Source organism: Nerophis lumbriciformis, linkage group LG16 (genome assembly GCF_033978685.3).
Source record: "Nerophis lumbriciformis linkage group LG16, RoL_Nlum_v2.1, whole genome shotgun sequence".
NCBI lineage: Eukaryota > Metazoa > Chordata > Actinopteri > Syngnathiformes > Syngnathidae > Nerophis > Nerophis lumbriciformis.
The window spans coordinates 38979908-39004184 of record NC_084563.2 but is presented as its reverse complement, the minus strand read 5'-3'; the positions used below and the strand labels follow the sequence as shown (position 1 = coordinate 39004184).

At 42.6% G+C, this 24277-nt stretch overlaps 1 protein-coding gene across 1 annotated transcript; it reads left to right on the top strand.

The window, feature by feature from the left end:
* The first annotated feature begins 1482 nt into the window (after positions 1–1482).
* LOC133617433 (CDGSH iron-sulfur domain-containing protein 3, mitochondrial-like) lies at positions 1483–15594 on the top strand. The gene is made up of 3 exons (XM_061977381.2): positions 1483–1706; positions 7972–8088; positions 13916–15594. Exons 1-3 carry the CDS (start codon positions 1614–1616, stop codon positions 14102–14104), a joined length of 399 nt encoding a protein of 132 aa, XP_061833365.1. The 5' UTR covers positions 1483–1613; the 3' UTR covers positions 14105–15594.
* Positions 15595–24277: the final 8683 nt, after the last annotated feature.

The following is a 24277-nucleotide window of genomic DNA, read 5'->3' as shown; positions in this document are numbered from 1 at the left end:
CCTTGAGAAAACGCCTGGTTAGGCTTTATGTATGTAGTGTGTGCCTTTCTTGTTTTACAGCTATGTTGTTATTATGCTGTTTGTTACTTATGTATGTTAAGTTGCAGCTATTTAAAATAGTTTTGTCAATTTGTTCTGGTCTGAAACAAATTGGCCCTTTAAAACATATCTTTGTCTTTGTGTGTTGTATGTAGAGCACATTGCTTAGCAGAGTTCAGTGATGCAAATGCATGTCAAGTTGAACAACAGATTGTATTATTCTCCAGTGCAATAACAGTACTAAAATGAAGGCTAAAAGGGCATTATGGGGCCTTAAAAAAATATAAAAAAATATATATAAGTAACTAAATAGTTACTTTTCACAGTAACGCATTACTTTTTGGTTTAAGTAACTGAGTTAGTAACTGAGTTACTTTTGAAATAAAGTAACTAGTAACTGTAACTAGTTACTGGTTTTCAGTAACTAACCCAACACTGAAAGTCACTGTGAATGTCCATTTAGCGTTCTCGACTCTCATTTTCAAGAGGATATAGTATCCGAGGTGGTTTAAAATACAAATCCGTGATCCACAATAGAAAAAGGAGAGAGTGTGGAATCCAATGAGCCCTTGTACCTAAGTTACGGTCAGAGCGAAAAAAGATGCATCCTGCACTGCACTCTAATACTTCACTCTCACGTTCCTCATCCACGAATCTTTCATCCTGGCTCAAATTAATGGGGTAAACGTCGCTTTCTCGGTCCCAATCGCTCTCGCTGCTGGTGTAAACAATGGGGAAATGTGAGGAGACTTTCAACTTGTGACGTCACGCTACTTCCGGTACAGGCAAGGCTTTTTTTTTATCAGCGACCAAAAGTTGCGAACTTTATCGTCGTTGTTCTATACTAAATCCTTTCAGCAAAAATGTGGCAATATCGCGAAATGATCAAGTATGACACATAGAATGGATCTGCTATCCCCGTTTAAATAAATACAAATATCATTTCAGTACGCCTTTAAGTACCTTGAAGGTAGAAAAGCGCTATACAAGTACAACCCATTTAAGAACAAGACAGCGATTCATTTTCCCTCAGCAACCGATGGGGGCAAAAGTGGCGCACTGCATGAGAAATCCGCGAGAGCAGCCGAAAGACTTTGCAGCGACCAATCAAATGAGCTCCAAGGAGCGCGGGGCGTGGTCAACTCGCCACCGGCAATAAAAAAAATTAAGTAATAGCACACATTTTAACGTTGACTGTAACGTAAACCGAATGATAATTGGTTGACAAAATCGCAAGTTGTGGTTTATTTTTTAATATCAATGCATTGCCTTTAACAGGGTCGTCGCTCTGCTTGTGTGCTCCAAGCAGAGCTCTCTCTCTCTCCCGTCGTGACCTGCACTACTGCGCAGCCGCCGTTTGAATCGTGTCGAGTACATTATCCGGGTTCTTTTGGTATTGTACTCGCTCTCAGTGTGAACGCACTGGCGCACTCAATAAAGTTAGTGCGGAAGTGGAATGGGACACTCGACACCTCTGTTGCGGGTTATTTAAATATTACAATCATATTGAAATGATCGCCATTGAAGAGTTTTCAAGGTTGTCGTGTTAAACCGCAACATCTCTCACGAAGAACATGAACACCGTCAGTTTCATGGTGTCGTCGGGAAGACGATGTATGCAGACATTCAGACGACCGCCACTCCTTTTACCTGCAGCTTCGTCGAGGGTGAGATGTGTTTTACACTTTATGACTTCGTGAAAGTTTTCTCCTGCGTCTTTACTTTCCCCAAAACATGATGTAAGTGTACAAAAAACCGTACACCTATTTGACATTGCCTCTTTTCTGCTGCTTTCTTGTCCAAACACGCACTATCCCTAATTGGAGCAGTTTGTATTGTATCGTTAAGGGTTCTTGAATAAAGTAATCAACATGCTAAATCAGGGGTCATCCAACCCAAAATGTTCAAAGAGCCATATTGGACCAAAAATGCAAAAAACAAATCCGTCTGGAGCCGCAAAAAATGATGAATGAATGATTGAATGGAACTTTTATTAGTAGATTGCACAGTACAGTACATATTCCGTACAATTGACCACTAAATGGTAACACCCGAATACGTTTTTCAACTTGTTTAATCATCTATCCATCCATTTCTACCACGGGGTCGCTGGAGCCTATCTCAGCTGCATTCGGGCGGAAGGCGGGGTAAACCCTGGACAAGTCGCCATCTCATCACAGGCCAACACAGAAAGACAGACAACATACACACTCACATTCACACACTAGGGCCACTTTAAAGGCCACTCAGAAGGTGAGGTAACTCCTGGAAATTACTGGCTTTTAATGGCCATATGTCATACTTGCCAACCCTCCCGATTTTCCCGGGAGACTCCCGAATTTCAGTGCCCCTCCCGAAAACCTCCCGGGGCAACCATTCTCCCGAATTTCTCCCGATTTCCACCCGGACAACAATATTGGGGACGTGCCTTAAAGGCACTGCTTTTAGCGTCCTCTACAACCTGTCGTCACGTCCGATTTTCCTCCATACAAACAGCGTGCCGGCCCAATAACATTTCTTGCACAATTCTTTGCACTTAGAAATAGTGTTCAATCAATCAATCAATCAATGTTTATTTATATAGCCCTAAATCACAAGTGTCTCAAAGGGCTGCACAAGCCACAACGACATCCTCGGTACAGAACCCACATAAGGGCAAGGAAAAACTCACCCCAGTGGGACGTCGATGTGAATGACTATGAGAGGACCGCATATGTGGGTAACCACCCCTCCTCTATGGGAGAACGAATGCAATGGATGTCGAGTGGGTCTGACCGGAAGGGCATTCCATAGTACTGGAGCCCGAATAGAAAACGCTCTACAGCCCGCAGACTTTTTTTGGGCTCTGGGAATCACTAATAAGCCGGAATTCTTTGAACGCAGATTTCTAGCCGGGACATATGGTACAATACAATCGGCATGATAGGCTGGACCTAGACCGTGTAGTATTTTATAGGTAAGTAGTAAAACCTTAAAGTCACATCTTAAGTGCACAGGAAGCCAGTGCAGGTGAGCCAGTATAGGCGTAATATGATCAAACTTTCTTGTTCTTGTCAAAAGTCTAGCAGCCGCATTTTGTACCAACTGAAATCTTTTAATGCTAGACATAGGGAGACCCGAAAATAATACGTTACAGTAATCAAGAAAGAACGCATGAATAATGATCTCAGCGTCGCTAGTGGATAAAGTAGAACGAATTTTAGCGATATTACGGAGATGAAAGAAGGCCGTTTTAGTAACACTCTTAATGTGTGACTCAAACGAGAGAGTTGGGTCGAAGATAATACCCAGATTATTTACTGAGTCGCCTTGTGTAATTGTTTGGTTGTCAAATGTTAAGGTGGTATTATTAAATAAATGTCGGTGTTTAGCAGGACCGATAATCAGCATTTCCGTTTTCTTGGCGTTGAGTTGCAAGAAGTTAGCGGACATCCATTTTTTAATTGATGTTTTGTCGTCATACTCAGTGGCCTAGTGGTTAGAGTGTCCGCCCTGTGATCGGTAGGTCGTGAGTTCAAACCCTGGCCGAGTCATACCAAATGTAATGGTTGGACTAAGGGGAGGTGACGGCGACAGACACCAGAGGTCAGTATGTACAAGGATTCATTATATATATTAACCATATATGTATATATATATATATATATATATATATATATATATATATATATATATAATAATCAAACAATACAAATATAAACTAAGGAAATGGAGTGTGAACTAGATCCAAAAGTGTATGTGATGTGTGGCTATGTGTGTGATTAGCTGTAGTGTGTGTTACCAAGTGTTGTGTTGGGCGAGAGGAGGAACAAGGCAGGAAGACAGTCCATTGGGCAGGCAGATGATCCAGGGCAGGAGAAAAGAGGCAAGATCCGTTTCCAAGCGGGAGGTCGAGAATCCAAAAGGGCAGTCCGGGAGGTACGGGAAACAACAGGGGATCACGGAAGAACACGGGAAGCGCTGCAGGAAGACAACAGGAACATCAGAACACAACGGAAACACGGAAGTCACAGGGGAGGCGCGAGTTCGCGGGATGGAAGCCAGACACGGGATGCTTACAAGGGTAAGAAGACTATACTCCCGCGAGCGACCGAAGGTTGTCCAGGCTTAAGAAGACCGCTTGATCATCACAGTCAGGTGTGCCGATTGCCGGCAAATGATTGCAGCTGGCGGCTTCTGCTGGGCGGAGACGCGCACGGCGCGTCCCTGGCTGAGCGCGGCCGTGGGCGTGTCCCGAGGTGCACTCACTGGAGTGCACAGATGGATGAACGGCGTTGGCAGGAGTCTGAGCCGTAACAGTACCCCCCTCCTTATGGACAGCTCCCAGATGTCCTACAGGTCGAACCACAAAAAGCACAGGAACAAACATCATGGGAGGGCGGAGGGGCGAACTGGTGGTGGGTCGCCGGCCCAAGTGTCCCCGAATCCACCGGGGACGAGTCTGGTGGCGGCGGCGAGTAGAACGCCGCTGAAGATGGCGAGACGGGCGACCAAGAAATGACCACCATCTTGGCCGTCGGGAAGGCGGACGCGAGTGGCACCATGGTGCGTCTTGCCGGAAACGAGAAGGAGACGTCGGAGGCGAAGAGGATGACGTCGGAGGCGTGGAAGCAGCAGTGGATGTCGTCTGAGGCGTGGAAGCAGCAGACGTCAAAGCCGGAGACGAGGAGGACAGCTGAGGAGCAGGCCGAGGTGCAGAGATCGGCGGAACAGGCCGAGGTGCAGAGGTCGGCGGAGCAGGCCGAGGTGCAGAGGTCGGCGGAGCAGGCCGAGGTGCAGAGGTCGGCGGAGCAGGCCGAGGTGCAGAGGTCGGCGGAGCAGGCCGAGGTGCAGAGGTCGGCGGAGCAGGCCGAGGTGCAGAGGTCGGCGCTGCTGGCCGAGGTGCAGAGGTCAGAGCCAGCCGGGGAGCTGGTGGAGACGGCGCTGCTGGCCGAGGTGCAGAGGTCAGGGCCAGCCTGGGAGCTGGTGGAGACGCGGGGGCCAGCCTGGGAGCTGGTGGAGACGCGGGGGCCAGCCTGGGAGCTGGTGCTAGCTCTGACGCTAGCCGAGGGGCTGGTGCTAGCCCTGACGCTAGCCGAGGGGCTGGTGCTAGCTCTGACGCTAGCCGAGGGGCTGGTGCTAGCTCGGACGCTAGCCGAGGGGCTGGTGCTAGCTCGAACGCTAGCCGAGGGACTGGTGCTAGCTCGGACGCTAGCCGAGGGACTGGTGCTAGCTCGGACGCTAGCCGAGGGACTGGTGCTAGCTCGGACGCTAGCCGAGGGACTGGTGCTAGCTCGGACGCTAGCCGAGGGACTGGTGCTAGCTCGGACGCTAGCCGAGGGACTGGTGCTAGCTCGGAGGCTAGCCGGGGGACTGGTGGCTGCGGCTGGGAAAAACAGAAGAGAGGTGGAATTTGTCTGGCAGGGGGTAGCCTGCCTGGGTGCAGCTGCGCCACCACACCAGCACAGCCACCAGTGCTAAAATGGAAGAGACTAGTACTATCCCCCCCCTCCGAACGCGGATGCCAGACGCTTCCAGCTGACTGAGGGACAGTCACTAAGGGTGGGAGGTGGGTGGCCAGGCGGCGGGTAAATTCTTCCATCCCTACAGCACTGCTAAACAGTCCAAGATTTTGCTGAGGTGGGCTAGAAAAATTGTCCAGGGTGGATTGAAAAAAAAGGGGCAAAAAGGAAAAAAAAACAAAAAACGAGAAATGTCTTTTTTTTTTTCTTCTTTTCTTTTTTTACTGGGGGCGGGGTTGAAGTCACTGGGGGTGGGGCTAAGGAACTGTGCCGTCAGGTCCCTAATCAATTGGCCGGAGTATACTGTAATGGTTGGACTAAGGGGAGGTGACGGCGACAGACACCAGAGGGCTGTATGTACAAGGATTTATTATATATATTAACCATATATGTGTGTATATATATATATATATATATATATATAATAATCAAACAATACAAATATAAACTAAGGAAATGGAGTGTGAACTAGATCCAAAAGTGTATGTGATGTGTGATTAGCTGTAGTGTGTGTTACCAAGTGTTGTGTTGGGCGAGAGGAGGAACAAGGCAGGAAGACAGTCCATTGGGCAGGCAGATGATCCAGGGCAGGAGAGAAGAGGCAAGATCCGTTTCCAAGCGGGAGGTCGAGAATCCAAAAGGGCAGTCCGGGAGGTACGGGAAACAACAGGGGATCACGGAAGAACACGGGAAGCGCTGCAGGAAGACAACAGGAACATCAGAACACAACGGAAACACGGAAGTCACAGGGGAGGCGCGAGTTCGCGGGATGGAAGCCAGACACGGGATGCTTACAAGGGTAAGAAGACTATACTCCCGCGAGCGACCGAAGGTTGTCCAGGCTTAAGAAGACCGCTTGATCATCACAGGCAGGTGTGCCGATTGCCGGCAAATGATTGCAGCTGGCGGCTTCTGCTGGGCGGAGACGCGCGCGGCGCGTCCCTGGCTGAGCGCGGCCGTGGCCGTGTCCCGAGGTGCACTCACTGGAGTGCACAGATGGATGAACGGCGTTGGCAGGAGTCTGAGCCGTAACACCAAAGACTATAAAAATGAGACCCATTACCTCCCTGCTTGGCACTCGGCATCAAGAGTTGGAATTGGGGGTTAAATCAAAAATGATTCCCAGGCGCGGCCACCGCTGCTGCCCACTGCTCCCTTCACCCCCCAGGGGGTAATCAAGGGTGATGGGTCAAATGCAGAGAATAATTTCGCCACACCTAGTGTGTGTGTGTGTGACAATCATTGGTACTTTTAACTTTAACTTTAAAAGATATGATTAGAATCTTATATATGGCATTATGTTTATGTTTGTGTTTAATTACAGTATTAATTGAACACAAACAATAGTAATTACAGTGTACTAAACCTTCCTGCCACTTAATTTTACACACAATAGCATTTTTGTTGTTGTTTTTTTGTTATTGTACCGTGGCCTTAATACAGTAATAATATTGTACCGTAAACTGTGAGCTTTGTTGATGTTATTGACTTGTGTGGAGTGCTAATCAGGCATATTTGGTCAGTGCATGACTGCAAGCTAACATGCTATTTAGGCTAGCTGTATGTACATATTGCATCATTATGCCTCGTTTGTAGGTATATTTGAGCTCATTTAATATCCTTTACTTACATCCTCTGTGTATTTAGTTTATTTTTCCATGTTTCATGACACATTGTCTGTATGTAATATTGGCTGCATTTCTGATAGTTGCTTGTGTGCCATGTTGTTCCAGACCACAGCAAACGTTACCCAGCTTGCAAAGATTGTAATAAATCCATTAGAATAAGACAGCCTGTCATTTCCTTTAACTTGGACATACACGTCTATACCTTTGGCCATTCTAAGACGGTCATTTCCAGGAGTTATCTCACCCTCGGAGAAGTTTTACTAATGTTTTCCAATGTTGTAAAAATGTGTAGAATAAATATTACATTTCTGTCAACAAAGATTTGCATCGGCCCGCTACACATAGTCATTTCGATAGTTGGCTGATATTGCTAATTAGCCACTTACATCATGTGTTGTCTTCATTATAACACTTATATAAGACTTGTAATGTAATTTTGATAGTAGGCTAATACAACTAATATAGACACTTACATCACGTGTTGCCATCATTATAACACTTATGTAAGTTTTTTAATTTTATGCGGCTCTAGACCGATTACTTTTTTGTATTTGCGGTCTCTTTCAACATTTTGGGTTCCCGACCCCTCCATTAGACAGTTAAACTGCTTCTATCCTTCCTTCTATATCCCACTAGTATTTCAGCTAACATTCTTCAATATTCAAACATATTACAATACTCTACATTCCTTCTGCATTTCAGTTCAGCTCCAGCTTTGGGCTTTCACACAATTGCTATTGGAATTGCATATTCTAATTCCAACGAGCAGTTCTACTGCTGATCTCAGCTGTCATCCATTCCAGGTACAGCGTCGTCTTCAGTCGACGCAACCCGTCTGTGCAGCCCGGCTGCCTTCCAGGGTCAAGGTGCGTGCTGGGAAACGCTATGCCTGGTGTGCATGTGGACACAGCAAGAAACAGGTTTGTCTGAGCGACAATGTGCAGGACATATCTCATGGAAAACCGTCAGCTAGTTGCCTGTTTGTTTTGAATCTTACGTCACTCCAGGTTTTAACAGTCTTGTTTTAAACGCCTGAATTCACGGCAGCAGTTTCCAAAAGTTGCAAATCAGTTTGTGGAAAGCCACACAATTAGGTGCATATTTAAAGAAATGATAATGCAGAGAAAAAGCAGAGATCCAATCCTGCAGCCACAAAACCAGATCCCCTCAACGCCCTGAATGCGCCTAGAAATTCTGTCCATAAAAGTTATGAACAGAATCGGTGACAAAGAGCAGCCCTGGCGGAGTCCATACCTCACTGGAAACGTGTCCGACTTACTGCCGGCAATGCGGACCAAGCTCTGACACTGATCGAAAATCTTTTGAACTTGAAGTATAAGTCCTTCCTTGGATAGTTAGTGCACTTCATCAGCCCCTGTGTGCTCATGGTCTTCCTTCATTCCTGTCAGCCTACAGAATTTCAGGTTTTAGTAGGCAAGATGAAACCCACATTGAGCCCTGTGGACATTGGGCCCCATTCAGCAATAAGTTCCTAACTTTTCCTCTTATCTTTCTTCCTAAGTAATTTCCTAAGAGGAGTCCATTCAAATTCAAGACGTGTTCTTAAATGGCCAAATTGTTCCCACCTGCTGTTCTTAAGTTGCTGAATGCCAAATGGTTAGCGCGTGCGTGTCTTTCATAAATTGCATATAAACACGCCCTTATTTCCCCAATATGCATATGTAAACGCCCTTAATTCCGTAATTTGCATAGGTAAACGCCCTTAATTCCCCAAATAAGGGCACAATTTCGGCGGAAAAGCCGCAAATCAGACACACGGAGAAAACAAAAAGATTACGGAAGAGAAATTCATATTATCCCGCGGGGGAAATACATAATATCGGCCGATAAATACTTTAAAATGTACAGACCCCGTTTCCATATGAGTTGGGAAATTGTGTTAGATGTAAATATAAATGGAATACAATGATTTGCAAATCATTTTCAACCCATATTCAGTTGAATATGCTACTAGACAACATATTTGATGTTCAAATTGATAAACATTTTTTTTTTGCAAATAATCATTAACTTTAGAATTTGATGCCAGCAACACGTGACAAAGAAGTTGGGAAAGGTGGCAATAAATACTGATAAAGTTGAGGAATGCTCATCAAACACTTATTTGGAACATCCCACAGGTGAGCAGACAAATTGGGAACAGGTGGGTGCCATGATTGGGTGTAAAAGTAGATTCCATGAAATGCTCAGTCATTCACAAACAAGGATGGGGCGAGGGTCACCACTTTGTCAACAAATGCGTGAGCAAATTGTTGAACAGTTTAAGAAAAACCTTTGTCAACCAGCTATTGCAAGGAATTTAGGGATTTCACCATCTACGGTCCGTAATATCATCAAAGGGTTCAGAGAATCTGGAGAAATCACTGCACGTAAGCAGCTAAGCCCGTGACCTTCGATCCTCAGGCTGTACTGCATCAACAAGCGACATCAGTGTGTAAAGGATATCACCACATGGGCTCAGGAACACTTCAGAAACCCACGGTAACTACAGTTGGTCGCTACATCTGTAAGTGTAAGTTAAAACTCTCCTATGCAAGGCAAAAACCGTTTATCAACAACACCCAGAAACGCCGTCTGCTTCGCTGGGCCTGAGCTCACTTAAGATGGACTGATACAAAGTGGTCTGACGAGTCCACATTTCAAATTGTTTTTGGAAACTGTGGACGTCATGTCCTCCGGACCAAAGAGGAAAAGAACCATCCGGATTGTTATAAGCGCAAAGTTGAAAAGCCAGCATCTGTGATGGTATGGGGGTGTATTAGTGCCCAAGACATGGGTAACTTACACATCTGTGAAGGCGCCATTAATGCTGAAAGGTACATACAGGTTTTGGAGCAACAAATGTTGCCATCCAAGCAACGTTACCATGGACGCCCCTGCTTATTTCAGCAAGACAATGCCAAGCCACGTGTTACATCAACATGGCTTCATAGTAAAAGAGTGCGGGTACTAGACTGGCCTGCCTGTAGTCCAGACCTGTCTCCCATTGAAAATGTGTGGCGCATTATGAAGCCTAAAATACCACAACGGAGAACCCCGGACTGTTGAACAACTTAAGCTGTACATCAAGCAAGAATGGGAAAAATTCCACCTGAGAAGCTTAAAAAATGTGTCTCCTCAGTTCCCAAACGTTTACTGAGTGTTGTTAAAAGGAAAGGCCATGTAACACAGTGGTGAACATGCCCTTTCCCAACTACTTTACAGCCATGAAATTCTAAGTTAATTATTATTTGCAAGAAAAAAAAAGTTTATGAGTTTGAACATCAAATATCTTGTCTTTGTAGTGCATTCAATTGAATATGGGTTGAAAAGGATTTGCGAATCATTGTATTCCGTTTATATTTACATCTAACACAATTTCCCAACTCATATGGAAACAGGGTTTGTAATTTAATTGTTGTTTTAATTCACCTATGTTTTGTGCAGCGCTTTGTTATTTTATCTGTGAAAAGCGCTTTATAAATAAAATATACTTACTTACATTACAGGACCACATATCATTTGTGTTTTTTAATGCTGTTGTGGTTTTGCGCTGCTTAGTCATGAAGTTTACAATATGACAACATAGTCTACTTAAACACTCATATTTTTTAATAGAATTGACCTCTTTGGTCATTACATTTAATGACGACAAGACAGGTCAACTACTCACTGACAACGTCTTTAGCAATAGGAAGAACACAGAGGACCAGGACTTGATAAGTTGGCATAAACAAGACTGCCCTAAACGGGTTTCACCTATAATCAACACACACATTTAAAATCTTACTCATTGAGGTAAAGCACAATGAGCTCCACTGACACTGGAAAGCTTAGGTTATATTTTTGGATGAACACAAACACATTTAGGTAAGACTGGAGTGTGTCTTTAAACGTGCCTTGTGATTGAAGACCAAACCATGGTAAAGAAGGTTCAACTTTCGAAAGGTATGGTTGCCTGGAAGAGCAAAACACTTTTACATTTGATAAAATAAATTATAATTAAAGAAAATTATTTAACAAAAGACAAAATAATTTACAGTGTCAAAAACCAAAAGAAGCAAAAACAAAATAGTTAGTGAGTACATATTTGTATGTGCTCACAGTAACTACTGTTCATAGGCTGTCACATATATAAACACATTTGCTGTAAACAACCCCGTCACTATCATTTTAGGTTGTTTCTCAGTCGCAAGTTGACATGGGCAATTCATATTTTCTACTAAATGAAATTATTACTTTTAAGAGCACACATATATTTTTAAAAATGTCATTTAAACCCAAGAAGGTATAGTTCGCGTCCTCCATGTAGTGGTAACAACAAAAGCACTTGGCATCAATAGGTTTGATTACACCCATTATAAACTAGGTCCCTCCTTTTATATGTCACTAATTGTTAGACTCTAACCGTGTTCTTTTATTGAACAGTCGTAAGCCAGGTTTACTTGTTCAACAAAGGTCACAGGTGAAAATTACAGGTTCAGTCTCAATAAGCAATTAGCTAACGCATGCTGCCAAAAGGAATAAGTGGTAGAAATGGGTGGATGGATGGATGCTGCCAAAAGGAAAGAGCCTCAATCAAAAATTATTCTTTGTTTTTATAGTCCATGAAACAAAAAGGTCCATTGGGTCGTGCGAGACTATTTATGGCCAAACAAGTCTTTCCAAAGGTGGGAGTGAATCCAGGAAAAAGCAATAACAGTCCATGAGGAGAACACAGTTTAGAACAGTCAGCATTATTGCAGTCCTGTACAGTGATTAAGAATAGCCATCCGTCCATCCATTTCCTACCGCTTGTCCCTTTCGGGTTCGCGGCGGTGCTGGAGCCTATGACGTTTACAAAACCCAAAACCAGTGAAGTTGGCACGTTGTGTAAATCGTAAATAAAAGGAGAATACAATGATTTGCAAATCCTTTTTAACTTAATTTCAATTGAATAGACTGCAAAGACAAGATACTTAATGTTCGAACTGAGAAACGTAATTTTTTTTTGCAAATAATCATTAGTTTAGACTTTAATGGCTGTGTTGCTGCAAAAAAGTTGACACAGGGGCATTTTTACCACTGTGTTACATGGCCTTTCCTTTTAACAGCACTCAGTAAACGTTTGGGAACTGAGGAGACCAATTTTTGAAGCTTTTGAGCTGGAATTATTTCCCATTTTTGCTTGATGTACAGCTTAAGTTGTTCAACAGTCCGGGGGTCTCCGTTGTTGCATTTTAGACTTTATATTACGCCACACATTTTCAAAGGGAGACAGGTATGGACTCCAGGCAGGCCAGTCTAGTACCCGCACTCTTTTACTAAGAAGCGACGCTGTTGTAACACATGCAGAATGTGGCTTGGCATTGTCTTGCTGAAATAAAAAGGGGCGTCCATGAAATAGACGTTGCTTGGATGGCAACATGTTTCAACTTTGCACCTATAACAGTCTGGATGGTTATTTTCCTCTTGGGTCTGGAGTTTCCAGTTTGCAAAAACAATTTGAAATGTGGACTCGTCAGACCACAGAACACTTTTCCACTTTGCATCAGTCCATCTTAGATGAACTCGGGCCCAGCGAAGCCGGCGGCGTTTCTGGGTGTTGTTGATAAATGGATTTTGCTTTGCATGGTAGAGTTTTAACTTGCACTTACAGATGTAGCGACAAACTGTAGTTACTGACAGTGGTTTTCTGAAGTGTTCTTGAGTCCATGTGGTGATATCCTTTACATACTGATGTCGTTTTTTTGATGCAGTATCGCCTGAGGAATCGTTTTTTTGTCCTCTCTGCTTACGTACAGTGATTTCTCCAGATTCTCTCAACCTTTTGATGATTTTTCAGAAAATCTCTAAATTCCTTGCAATAACTCGTTGAGAAATGTTGTTCTTAAACTGTTTGACAATTTTCTCACGCATTTGTTCACAAAGTGGTGACCCTCGCCCCATTCTTGTTTGTGAATGACTGAGCATTTCATGGAAGCTGCTTTTATACCCAATCATGGCACCCACCTGTTCACAATTAGCCTGCTCACCCATGGGATGTTCCAAATAAGTGTTTGATGAGCATTCCTCAACTTTCTCAGTCTTTATTGCCACTTGTGCCAGCTTTTTTGAAACATGTTGCAGGCATCAAATTCCAAATGAGATAACATTTGCAAAAAAAAAAAAAAAGTTTATCAGTCCGAACATTAAATATATTGTCTTTGCAGTGCATTCAATTAAATATAGGTTGAAAAAGATTTGCAAATCATTGTATTTTGTTTTTATTTACGATTTTCACAACGTGCCAGCTTCACTGGTTTTGGGTTTTGTACGATATGTTCTCACAATTTGTTCTCTTGTCGCCAGCTTAATCAAACAGTTTGAGTTTTATTTACATGTATAATTGCTGCAATTATGTTGCCAGATGTTGTAATCTTGGCAGTTTATTTATTGTGTTAAATATTGAATAATTTGGCACTCGTTGGAACATTTAATTGAAGCCGAATGAGGAAATAAGGACGCTGTGGACATGGACAAAATGATTGGTTGACTTAGCTGTCAATCTGTGTTTTGGTACATTCCCTTTCCTGTTTCTATAAATGTAAGTTGTTTCGTCCTCTGTTAGTGTGGTTCCTGTGATTTTTTGTCTTTGTTCATTTGGTTTGTGTAATTGCAATGTAAATCATGAAATGTCTGTGCTTTGCACCTCCAGTCTGCACATATGTGACTCCCACCTGCTGGTAACACTTGCAATTTCACAATCTCCCTCTTGTTTTCCCACAGCCTTACTGCGATGGAGCTCACAAGACTGAAGCGCCGAGTATTTCTCCACTTCGATTCACTCCTGACAAAGACAAGACTGTCATGCTGTGTGCCTGCAAGCAGACTAAAAACTCTCCTTTTTGTGACGGCTCGCACTTCAAAGTCATCTTCAGGGATGTACTCAAGTCGGTAAAAAGCGTTTTCAAATGAATATCATTCACCTTTTGCTTTGATTTGCTGTTTTTACCAATAGTAAACTGTGGATGAAACGGTAGAAATAATCATATATAATTTATATCCATTTACTGTATTCAAAATGGTGTTGCCAAGAACTGTTCGGTCACTTTTCGTCCAAAGACTGGGATATACTCTCACGTCACGTAGCTTCCGTCCCCTCTGACCGCGCCTTGATGCATTTATAGATCATCCGCGGGGGCTGGCACGTGACTTGCGATTCTCTCCCAAAATCCTAAGGGGCACTGGCTCCTGAACGAGCAACCGCAGCTGTCGTTGACTAGATATTTAGCTTCTTGTGAAGAGTGATAAGGCTGAAATGTACTCTCGCCTCACCTAGTTTGCGTAAGCGACACTCCCCCTGCATACGTAGACCCTGACATGCACCTCCCAAAAATGTTAGCTTCGCAGCGACACGGAACGCACAGCTGATTGGTCAACTTTTGCAGACGTGCTTGAGATACACAATTTATTGTATGAGATAATGCAGCAGTGATTGAATATTTGCATGCAAACTGATATTGTGTACAGAACTTAATATCTTGGTGCGCTCTAAAAATTATAACTGAATACTAGAGATGTCCGATAATGGCTTTTTTGCCGATATCCGATATTCCGTTATTGTCCAACTCTCTATTACCGATTCCGATATCAACCGATACCGATACATACAGTCATGAAATTAACACATTATTATGCCTAATTTTGTTGTGATGCCCCGCTGGATGCATTAAACAATGTAACAAGGTTTTCCAAACTGTAAATGTTTCCCTTGACACGCAATAATGGTACTATTGATTGGACTAAGGCAGGGTTGTCAAACTCAAATACAGAGTGGGCCAAAATTTAAAACTGAACAAAGCCGCGGGCCAAGGTTGAACAAATTAACCTTTTAATAGGGACCCAAACAAGTTTTGCATTAAATATTGAGCGAGCAAGGCTTATATAACTTTATAGTGACATGCAAAATCGAGTTTCAAATAATAATAATAAAAATAAAAAAATATAAATGGCATAACAAATACAATTTAAATAAAAATGTAATGCCTCTTTTCTATTTGCAGACTTCTGAGGTAAATATCAACATTAACATTTTCCACAGGCTAATAAATTTGAAAATAAAATAATGAATAAACCAACCATTCAGGACTTTAAACGGCTCAGTTTGCAACACACTGATCTAATCTGATGTGCCCAAGCCAGATACCTGCCATCTTTTCTTGGATGCTAGTTCATTAATGTCGGGGCTCAGGCTTTGAGCTGAGGCAACCTTCATTATCGAACGAGGTGTTCATCAGTCAGTATATCTAGTATTCCACAGTCTTGGGGGTGTGCCCTACAGGCACTGATTTTAACGTCCTCTACGAGTTGTCGTCACATCCGCTTTTCATTCCTTCTAAGAACGTGCCCGCCCAGTCACAAGATATGAGCGGCTCCTGTACGCACACATAAGCGAATGCAACGCATACTTGATCTTCAGCGATACAGTTTACACTGAGAGTGGCCGTATACACAACATTAACATTGTTAGAAATATGCGCCACACTATGAATCCACACCAAACAAGAATGACAAACACATTTTGGGAGAACACCGTAACACAATATAAACACAACAGAACAAATACCCAGAACCCTTTGCAGTACTAACTCTTCAGGTGTTGTGCCGGTTAATGCACCCCCGGCGTAGAATGCACCCCCTGACGGGAGTGTTATATCAACTAAAGCCCACACTTAAAGTTTCCACGTGCAAGGTTGAATCTATTTAAACAATAATGTTCGTGTTGGAGGAGTTGTGAATGAATGAAATATGAAATCCGTGCTGCAGTCGCTGCTGGGCCACAACATTAGGTACACCTGCAGACTGCAGCACGGATTTCATATTTCATTCATTCACAACTCCTCCAACATGAACATTATTGTTTTTGCACTGTTTGCTTCTTATTAAATAACTTTTTCAAATAGATTCAATCTTGCACGTGGAAACTTTAAGTGTGGGCTTTAGTTGATATAACACTCCCGTCAGGGGGTCCATTCTACGCCAGGGGTGCATTATCCGGCACAACACCAGGACGCTACAATATACACGCCCGCTACCTCCAAACCCCGCTGCCCCCCCCCCCCCCCCCCCACACACACACACACACACCTTGTAGCGTCCCGGAAGAGTTACTGCTGCAAAGAGTTCTGGGTATTTGTTCTGTTGTTTTTATGTTGTGTTACGGTGCGGATGTTCTCCCAAAATGTGTTTGTCATTCTTGTTTGGTGTGGATTCACAGTGTGGCGTATATTTCTACCAATGTTAAAGTTTTTTTATACTGGCATTCTCAGTGTAACCTGTATCGCTGAAGATCAAGTATGCCTTGCATTCACTCATGTATATGTGCGTGCCTAAGCCGCACATATTATGTAACTGGGCCAGCTGTTGTTGGACTGTACGAAAAGGGGATGCTACAATTCTTGTGAGTGGCACTGGAATTTGGGAATCTCCCGGGAGGTTTGGCGGTGTACCGCGGCACCGCCGCTGAATATGATCGACGGGCCAGCTCTAGTGTTAGTTTGTTATCGCCTCACGGGCCAAGTGAAATGCCCGCGGGCCAGAGTTTGACACCCATGGACTAAGGCTTATTTACCCAAGTCCACCTTAGAATGCTGTGTCCCTTGAATGCTAATCAGGAGATCGCTACAAATGGCTGTTTTGCAAAACACAATCCTATTAGACTCTCAACAAAACTTGGAAATAAAAGAAAGGGTTTACATATGTTAGTTTGGAATGTGCCGATTGGCCACAAGTCAGTATCGACTGATTTTCTTGAAAAAGCACAATATCGCCAGTATTGCGGATTCTTGCTATTTAACACCAATCCCCTCTGGCTGATATTCAGTACATGTCCATGCACTAAATTAGCCTGATTTCTCAAATAGTTTGGCTCTAAATAAGCATCCTACAACCCATGGAAACACCTAATCCGATTGTGTTCGGTTATTGAAAAATTGGACTAACACACCTGGATTATGCGATTGAAAACCAGATCGCTCAAGTGGGTGTGTTCCGCCAGAGGGGACCCTTTGTATCGCGCATCCGCCAGTATCAACGTGCGGAATATGACCCGGAATGCCATACAATCAAAACATAAACAACTATTTTAATGATGAGGAGACTTCACAAATTAAAAGAACTAAAGATGTCCGATAATGGCTTTTTTGCCAATATCGGATATTCCGATATTGTCCACCTCTTAATTACCGATTCCGATATCACCCGATACCGATATATACAGTCGTGGAATTAACACATACCTAATTTTGTTGTGATGCCCCGCTGGATGCATTAAACAATGTAACAAGGTTTTCCAAAATAAATCAACTCAAGTTATGGAAAAAAAATGCCAACATGGCACTGCCATATTTATTATTGATGTCACAAAGTGCATTCTTTTTTTTAAACATGCCTCAAAACAGCAGCTTGGAATTTGGGAAATGCTGTCCCTGAGAGAGCATGAGGAGGTTGAGGTGAGCAGGGGTGTATATTGTAGTGAGTTAGTGCTGCAAGGGGTTCTGGGTATTTGTTCTGTTGTGTTTATGTTGTGTTACGGTGCGGATGTTCTCCCGAAATGTGTTTGTCATTCTTGTTTGGTGTGGGTTCACAGTGTGGCGCATATTTGTAACAGTGTTAAAGTTGTTTATACGGCCACCCTCAGTGTGACCTGTATGGCTGTTGACCAAGTATGCGTTGCATTCACTTGTGTGTGTGAAAAGTCGTAGATATTATGTTATTGGGCCGGCACGCAAAGACAGTGCCTTTAAGGTTTATTGGCGCTCTGTACTTCTCCCTACGTCCGTGTACCACTCCGTACAGCGGCGTTTTAAAAAGTCATACATTTTTGAAACCGATACCGATAATTTCCGATATTACATTTTAAAGCATTTATCGGGCGAAAATATCGGACATCTCTACTGTCCAGCAGAAGTCATCCCAAGAATGGCACTCTTTTTAACTTTTATTGCCAATATAGTGCTAACGACAGGGTCAGATCTGTCGTCGCCTTTTTCTCTTCCACACACAACTTCTTAATTTCCTTTCAGGCACGGTGTGTTCTAGGGTTGTACGGTATACCTGTACTAGTATAGTATCGCGGTAGTAATGAATCAAAAACGGTACTATACTCTTTTTGAAAAGTACCGGTTCGCCATATTATTATTTTTTTATAGGCATGACGACGCATTGTTGTCACGTCGTGACATTGCTGGTTTTACGAGCAGAGGAGCATGTTCGGCAGCGCACAATCACGGAGTACTTACAAGTATACACAGTGTGTAGACAGAAAAAGGAGAATGGACGCATTTTGGCTTAAAACCTAAAGAAAAAGGTGACGATATAACACTGAAACGCCCACAGGAAGAGGTGCTTTAAGACATGGCTAGCTAGTTAGCGGCTAATGTCCATCCGCAATCGGCAGTGTTTTAGCTTCTTCTAAATCACTAATCCTCGCCTCCATGGCGACGAATAAAGTGAGTTTTTTGCAAGTATCATCCCTGCAGGACGAGGAATAGCTAAACATGCTTCACTACACAGGAGGACACAATAGCTCACCGGCGTCAACAATGTAAACAAATGTCATTGGTGGAACTACACCTGACATCCACTGTAATGATACCAAGTACAAGAGCGTATCTAGTCCAGGGGTCGGCAACCCGCGGCTCCGGAGCCGCATGCGGCTCTTTGATCACTCTGATGCGGCTCAGCAGCTTACTTGCTGAACCCCCTAATTTTCCCGTGAGACTTCCGGATTTCAGTGCCTCTCGCAGAAAACTCCCGGGATCAATATTCACCGATTTTCACCCTTACAGATATAATAAGGGCGTGCTATGATGGTACAACATTCGGCGCCCTCTACAATCTGTATTAACAGCGTGCCAGCCTAACAATTGTTATACAATATACATCTTCTGCTTGCACACGTACGTGACAGCAAGGCATACTTGGTCAACAGCCACACAGGTTACACTGACGGTGACCATATAAAACAACTTTAACACTCTTACTAATAATGCGCCACACTTTGAACCAAAACCAAACAAGAATGACAAACACATTTCGGGAGAACATCTGCACATAAACACAACAGAACAAACACCCAGAATCCCATGCAGCCCTGACTCTTCCGGGATACATTATACACCCCTGCTACCACCAAATTTTCTCCCAAAATGTGTTTGTCATTCTTGTTTGGTGTGGGTTCACAGTGTGGCGCATTATTAGTAAGAGTGTTAAAGTTTTTTTTATACCGCCACCGTCAGTGTAACCTGTGTGGTTGTTGAGTAAGTATGCCTTGCTGTCACCTATGTGAGCAAGCGGAAGCCCCATACAACATGTGGCTGATCAGGCACGCTGGTTGTAGTGTGTGCTATACGCTGTACCATCACGGCACGCATGACGCTGACAAGCGCTATTCATATAAAACTCGCGTGCCGCACCAGTTTAAAAATTCCATATAGAGGTGTGGGCAGCGTGTCTGAGACCCCTGATTTATACATAGCACAAAGCAAAAAAAAAACTTTGTATGCAGTGTTATTTCATTTAAAATTTCAAAAGTTTTTGCGGCTCCCATTGTTTTCTATAATTTGTGAAACTGGTCAAAATGGCTCTTTGACTGGTAAAGGTTGCCGACCCCTGATCTAGTCGATACAACTATGGTTACATCAATAATTTTATCGTCAAAAAATATTTTTTAAATTTATTTTTAAATTCATATTATATTCATAAACTCAGGAAATACGTCCCTGGATACATGAAAACTTAAATTATGACCAATGTATGACCCTGTAACTACTTGGTATTGGATCGATACCTAAATTTGTGGTATCATCCAAAACTAATGTAAAGTATCCAAACAACAGAATAATAAGTGATTATTACATTTTAACAGAAGTGTAGATAGAACATGTTGAAACAGAATATAAGCAGATATTAACAGTAAATGAACAAGTAGATTAATAATCCATTTTTACAGCTTGTCCTTTATAATCTTGACAAAATAATAGAATAGAAATGACCCAATATGTTACTGCATACGTCAGTAGACAAATTAGGAGCCTTTGTTTGCTTACTTACTACTAAAAGACAAGTTGTCTATTATGTTCACTATTTTATTTATGAACAAAATTGTGCTTTGATTGCAATAAGAAACATATGTTTAATGTACCCTAAGATTTTTTGTTAAAATAAAGCCAATAATGCCATTTTCTGTGGTCGCCTTTATTTAGAAAAGTGTCGAAATACACTTTGCAAGTATTGGTTTTGAGACAACCCTTGTGTGTTCACGAACATAGGAGCTCCAAACATCAATAACACATAAACATTACCATCAGCAAGTCATTACAAAGTTATTTAACAGTTGTGTTTATTTTCAGTTACATACGGAGCTCTCTCTCGTCCCATGTCCAGAACGGGCAAATTTGCAACGCTATTCGGCCGCTATAGTTCAGGGGTTGCACAGGCTTCATGAACGTGTATCTTCCTACGGTTTATGAGTAAAACATCCATTAAAAGTAAACAGATGTTTCTGAAAGATTAGTTCCAGTGCCAACAAAGATGTCAATGTTGTGTTTGTTTGTAATTGCTAATTACACCAGTTGTTAGCACAAGTTTGGCAATAAAAGTTAAAAAGAGCGCCATACTTTGCGTGACTAATTCTTGACGCAACAACAACAACACAAGCTGAAAAACGACACATCCTGTAATTATTTTCATAGCACACCGAGATGTTTAGGTACACAATATCAGTTTGCATGCAAATATTCAATTTGTGTTGCTTTATTTCATGCAATAAATTGTGCATTTCAAGCATAATGTCTGATCTCCTATGCTCAGGGACCCTCTTCGGTAAAGCTGACCAAGCACAACTCTGCGGTCCGAGAAACTAGAATTTTTGGAAGGTGCACGTCACAGTCTGCGGCAGTGTACTGTACGTGTACTTTCACATAGCGTTGCTTATGTGAGAGTATATCCCATGCTCGATTCTTTACCTCAGCGTTCCAGTCCAACTGTGCTTTATGTCACTTCCAGAAGTTGGCCGATAACTCTATTGTTGGATGAATTGTTTGATACATGTGGCACAATAAATTGAAGACTGTATGTGCGTTGATTTGCTTGTAATCTGGACAGTAAGGATTGTCACTCAGAACGGCATTTAGACATGATAAATCTTGACTATCCCTGCTTTGTACTTATATTAGTTTTATTGTTTTAAATAATGCAGTGTACTTTGTATGAAAATCATCCAATATTTTTTATTGTATTACCTTAAAAGTGCCTTTTTTTCTACATTGTTGTGATTCAATAAAAGAGTGGAAAACTTGATTGTTATAGTGTCCATAACTTTCCCTGCTGAAAAATGTTATTTTTGATAACAGATTTTCAAACAAATTTATGAGGATGGTGTTATAAAAAAGTACTTCCCAGACACTGTTACCGCAATTTTCGGACTATAAGTCGCTCCTGAGTATAAGTCGCACCGGCCCGAAAATGCATAATAAAGAAAGAAAAAAAACATATACCGGTATAAGTCGCATTTTTGGGGGAAATTTATTTGATAAAGCCCAACACCAAGAATAGACATTTGAAAGGCAATTTAAAATAAATAAAGAATAGTGGACAACAGGCTCAATAAGTGTACGTTATATGCAGTGTTAGGACTAACGCGTTACTGTAACGCCGTTAGTTTCGGCGGTAACTAGTAATCTAAGGCGTTATTTTTTATATTCAGTAACTCAGTTACCGTTACTACATGATGCGTTACTGCGTTTTTTACGCTATTTTTTATGTAGTATCGGCTAGAAACAGAAGATCTGAGTGTGTTTTTTTGGAGCGCTGCAGTGTCGTCCTTCTGATTCTTCTTGTGTCACAAGCCAGAGAAGAGTTTACCTGTGTGTGTCTGGGTGTGGGGAGGGAAGGGGGGCGTATCTGATCATGGCAGAGCTGCAGACTGCAGTCGATTTTGTCGAATATGTAGATATTCTCACTACTTTTCTTTTGTCGAGCACAAAGAAAAGAACATTTTAGTTAAATGTAAGTTGTGTCTTGGATCAAAGATCCCATCTACTGCCCAAAACAGCAATTCAAATCTGCTGAAACAGCTACAAAAGCAACATGCTTCGACGAAGCTAGTAAAGAGAGACACAGACTCCGATGCCACTTCCCCTCCACCACCACCACTTAAGGATTAACTCTGCCTCTGCTCATCATTCATCACTGAAGGTACACACACTCTGTCAATTCTCTTGTATACTCTTTCATTCTAGACTTCTAGAGTGTTTGATTATCACATCACTCTAAATGTATAGACTATAAAGTTCACAAACATAAAGAGGGATGCTAGTGGGCCAGGCCAATCTTTCCTTTTCTCTAAACCAAAAGTGGGGAAATGTGTAGTGTTCTGGGCGTCAGATATGATTTTATTTCAGAATTCCTTGAGAGAAAAAAACACCTGGTTAGGCTTTGTGTATGTAGTGTGTGCCTTCCTTGCTTTACAGCTATGTTGTTATTATGCTGTTTGTTACTTACGTATGTTATGTTGCAGCTATTTAAAATAGTTTTGACTTTTTGTTCTGGCCTGAAACAAATTGGCCATTTGAAACATATCTTTGTCTTTGTGTGTTGTATGTAGACCACATTGCTAAGCAGAGTTCAGTGATGCAAATGCATGTCAAGTTGATCAACAGATTGTATTATTCTCCAGTGCAATAACAGTCGTATTTTCCGCACTATAAGGCGCACCTAAAAACCACAATTTTTCTCAAAAGCTGACAGTGCGCCTTATAACCCGGTGCGCTTTATTACGATTCATTTTCATAAAGTTTCGGTCTCGCAACTTCGGTAAACAGCCGCCATCTTTTTTCCCGGTAGAACAGGAAGCGCTTCTTCTTCTACGCAAGCAACCGCCAAGGAAAGCACCCGCCCCCATAGAACAGGAAGCGCTTCACCCGCCCCCGGAAGAAGAAGAAAAAACGCGCGGATATCACCGTACGTTTCATTTCCTGTTTACATCTGTAAAGACCACAAAATGGCTCCTACTACGCGACAAGGATCCGGTTCATAAAAAGACGCAATCTCTCCATCCGCACACGGATTACTACCGTATTTCACAGCAACTGATATTCCTGTGAACCGCACTGTGGAACGGGAGCACGTACGGTGAATATTCGCACCACAGGGAATGAGAAGTCATCCTTCACTGTGGTTCTAGCTTGCCATGCTAACTTCCACCCATGGTGATATTCAAAAGGAAGACCTTGCCAAAAGAGACCTTTCCAGCCGGCGTCATCATAAAAGCTAACTCGAAGGGATGGATGGATGAAGAAAAGATGAGCGAGTGGTTAAGGGAAGTTTACGCGAAGAGGCCGGGTGGCTTTTTTCACACAGCTCCGAAGGCGAACACACCTTCACTAAGACGGGCAGATAGCGCCGGTCGACATACGCCAACATCTGCCAGTGGATCGTAAATGCCTGGGCAGATAGTTTCGGTCACAACTGTGGTCCGAGCTTTCCGGAAGGCAGGATTCACAGAACTGCTGCACAACAACAGCGACACTGAATCCGATGACTTCGACGAGGCGGAGCCGGCCATTTTTGGATCCCACGCTTGCGCAACTTTTCAATTCGGACACCGAAGACGAAGAATTCGAAGGATTTACGAATGAAGAATAACTTCAGAAGGTGAGCGCTATGTTTATTTTGTGTGTTGTGACATTAACGTTCGAGCAACATTATGTTGCTATTTATTGCTCTACACCATTTTGAATTTTACTATGTTTGTGATTGCACATTTGCGTACATTTTGGGACAGAGTTGTTAGAACGCTGGTTTTCAATATATTATTAAAGTTTGACTGAACTATCTGACTGTTTTTTTGACATTCACTTTAGCGCAGCGTTTTTTTGACATTCACTTTAGCGCAGCGTAGGCGCGGCTTATAGTCCGGGGCGGCTTATTGGTGGGCAAAATTATGAAATATGTAATTCATAGAAGGTGCGGCTAATAATCCGGTGCGCCTTATAGTGCGGAAAATACGGTACTGAAATTAAGGCTAAAAGGGCATTAATGGGAGCTTTAAAAAAAAAAAGAATAAAAAAATAAGTAACTAAATAG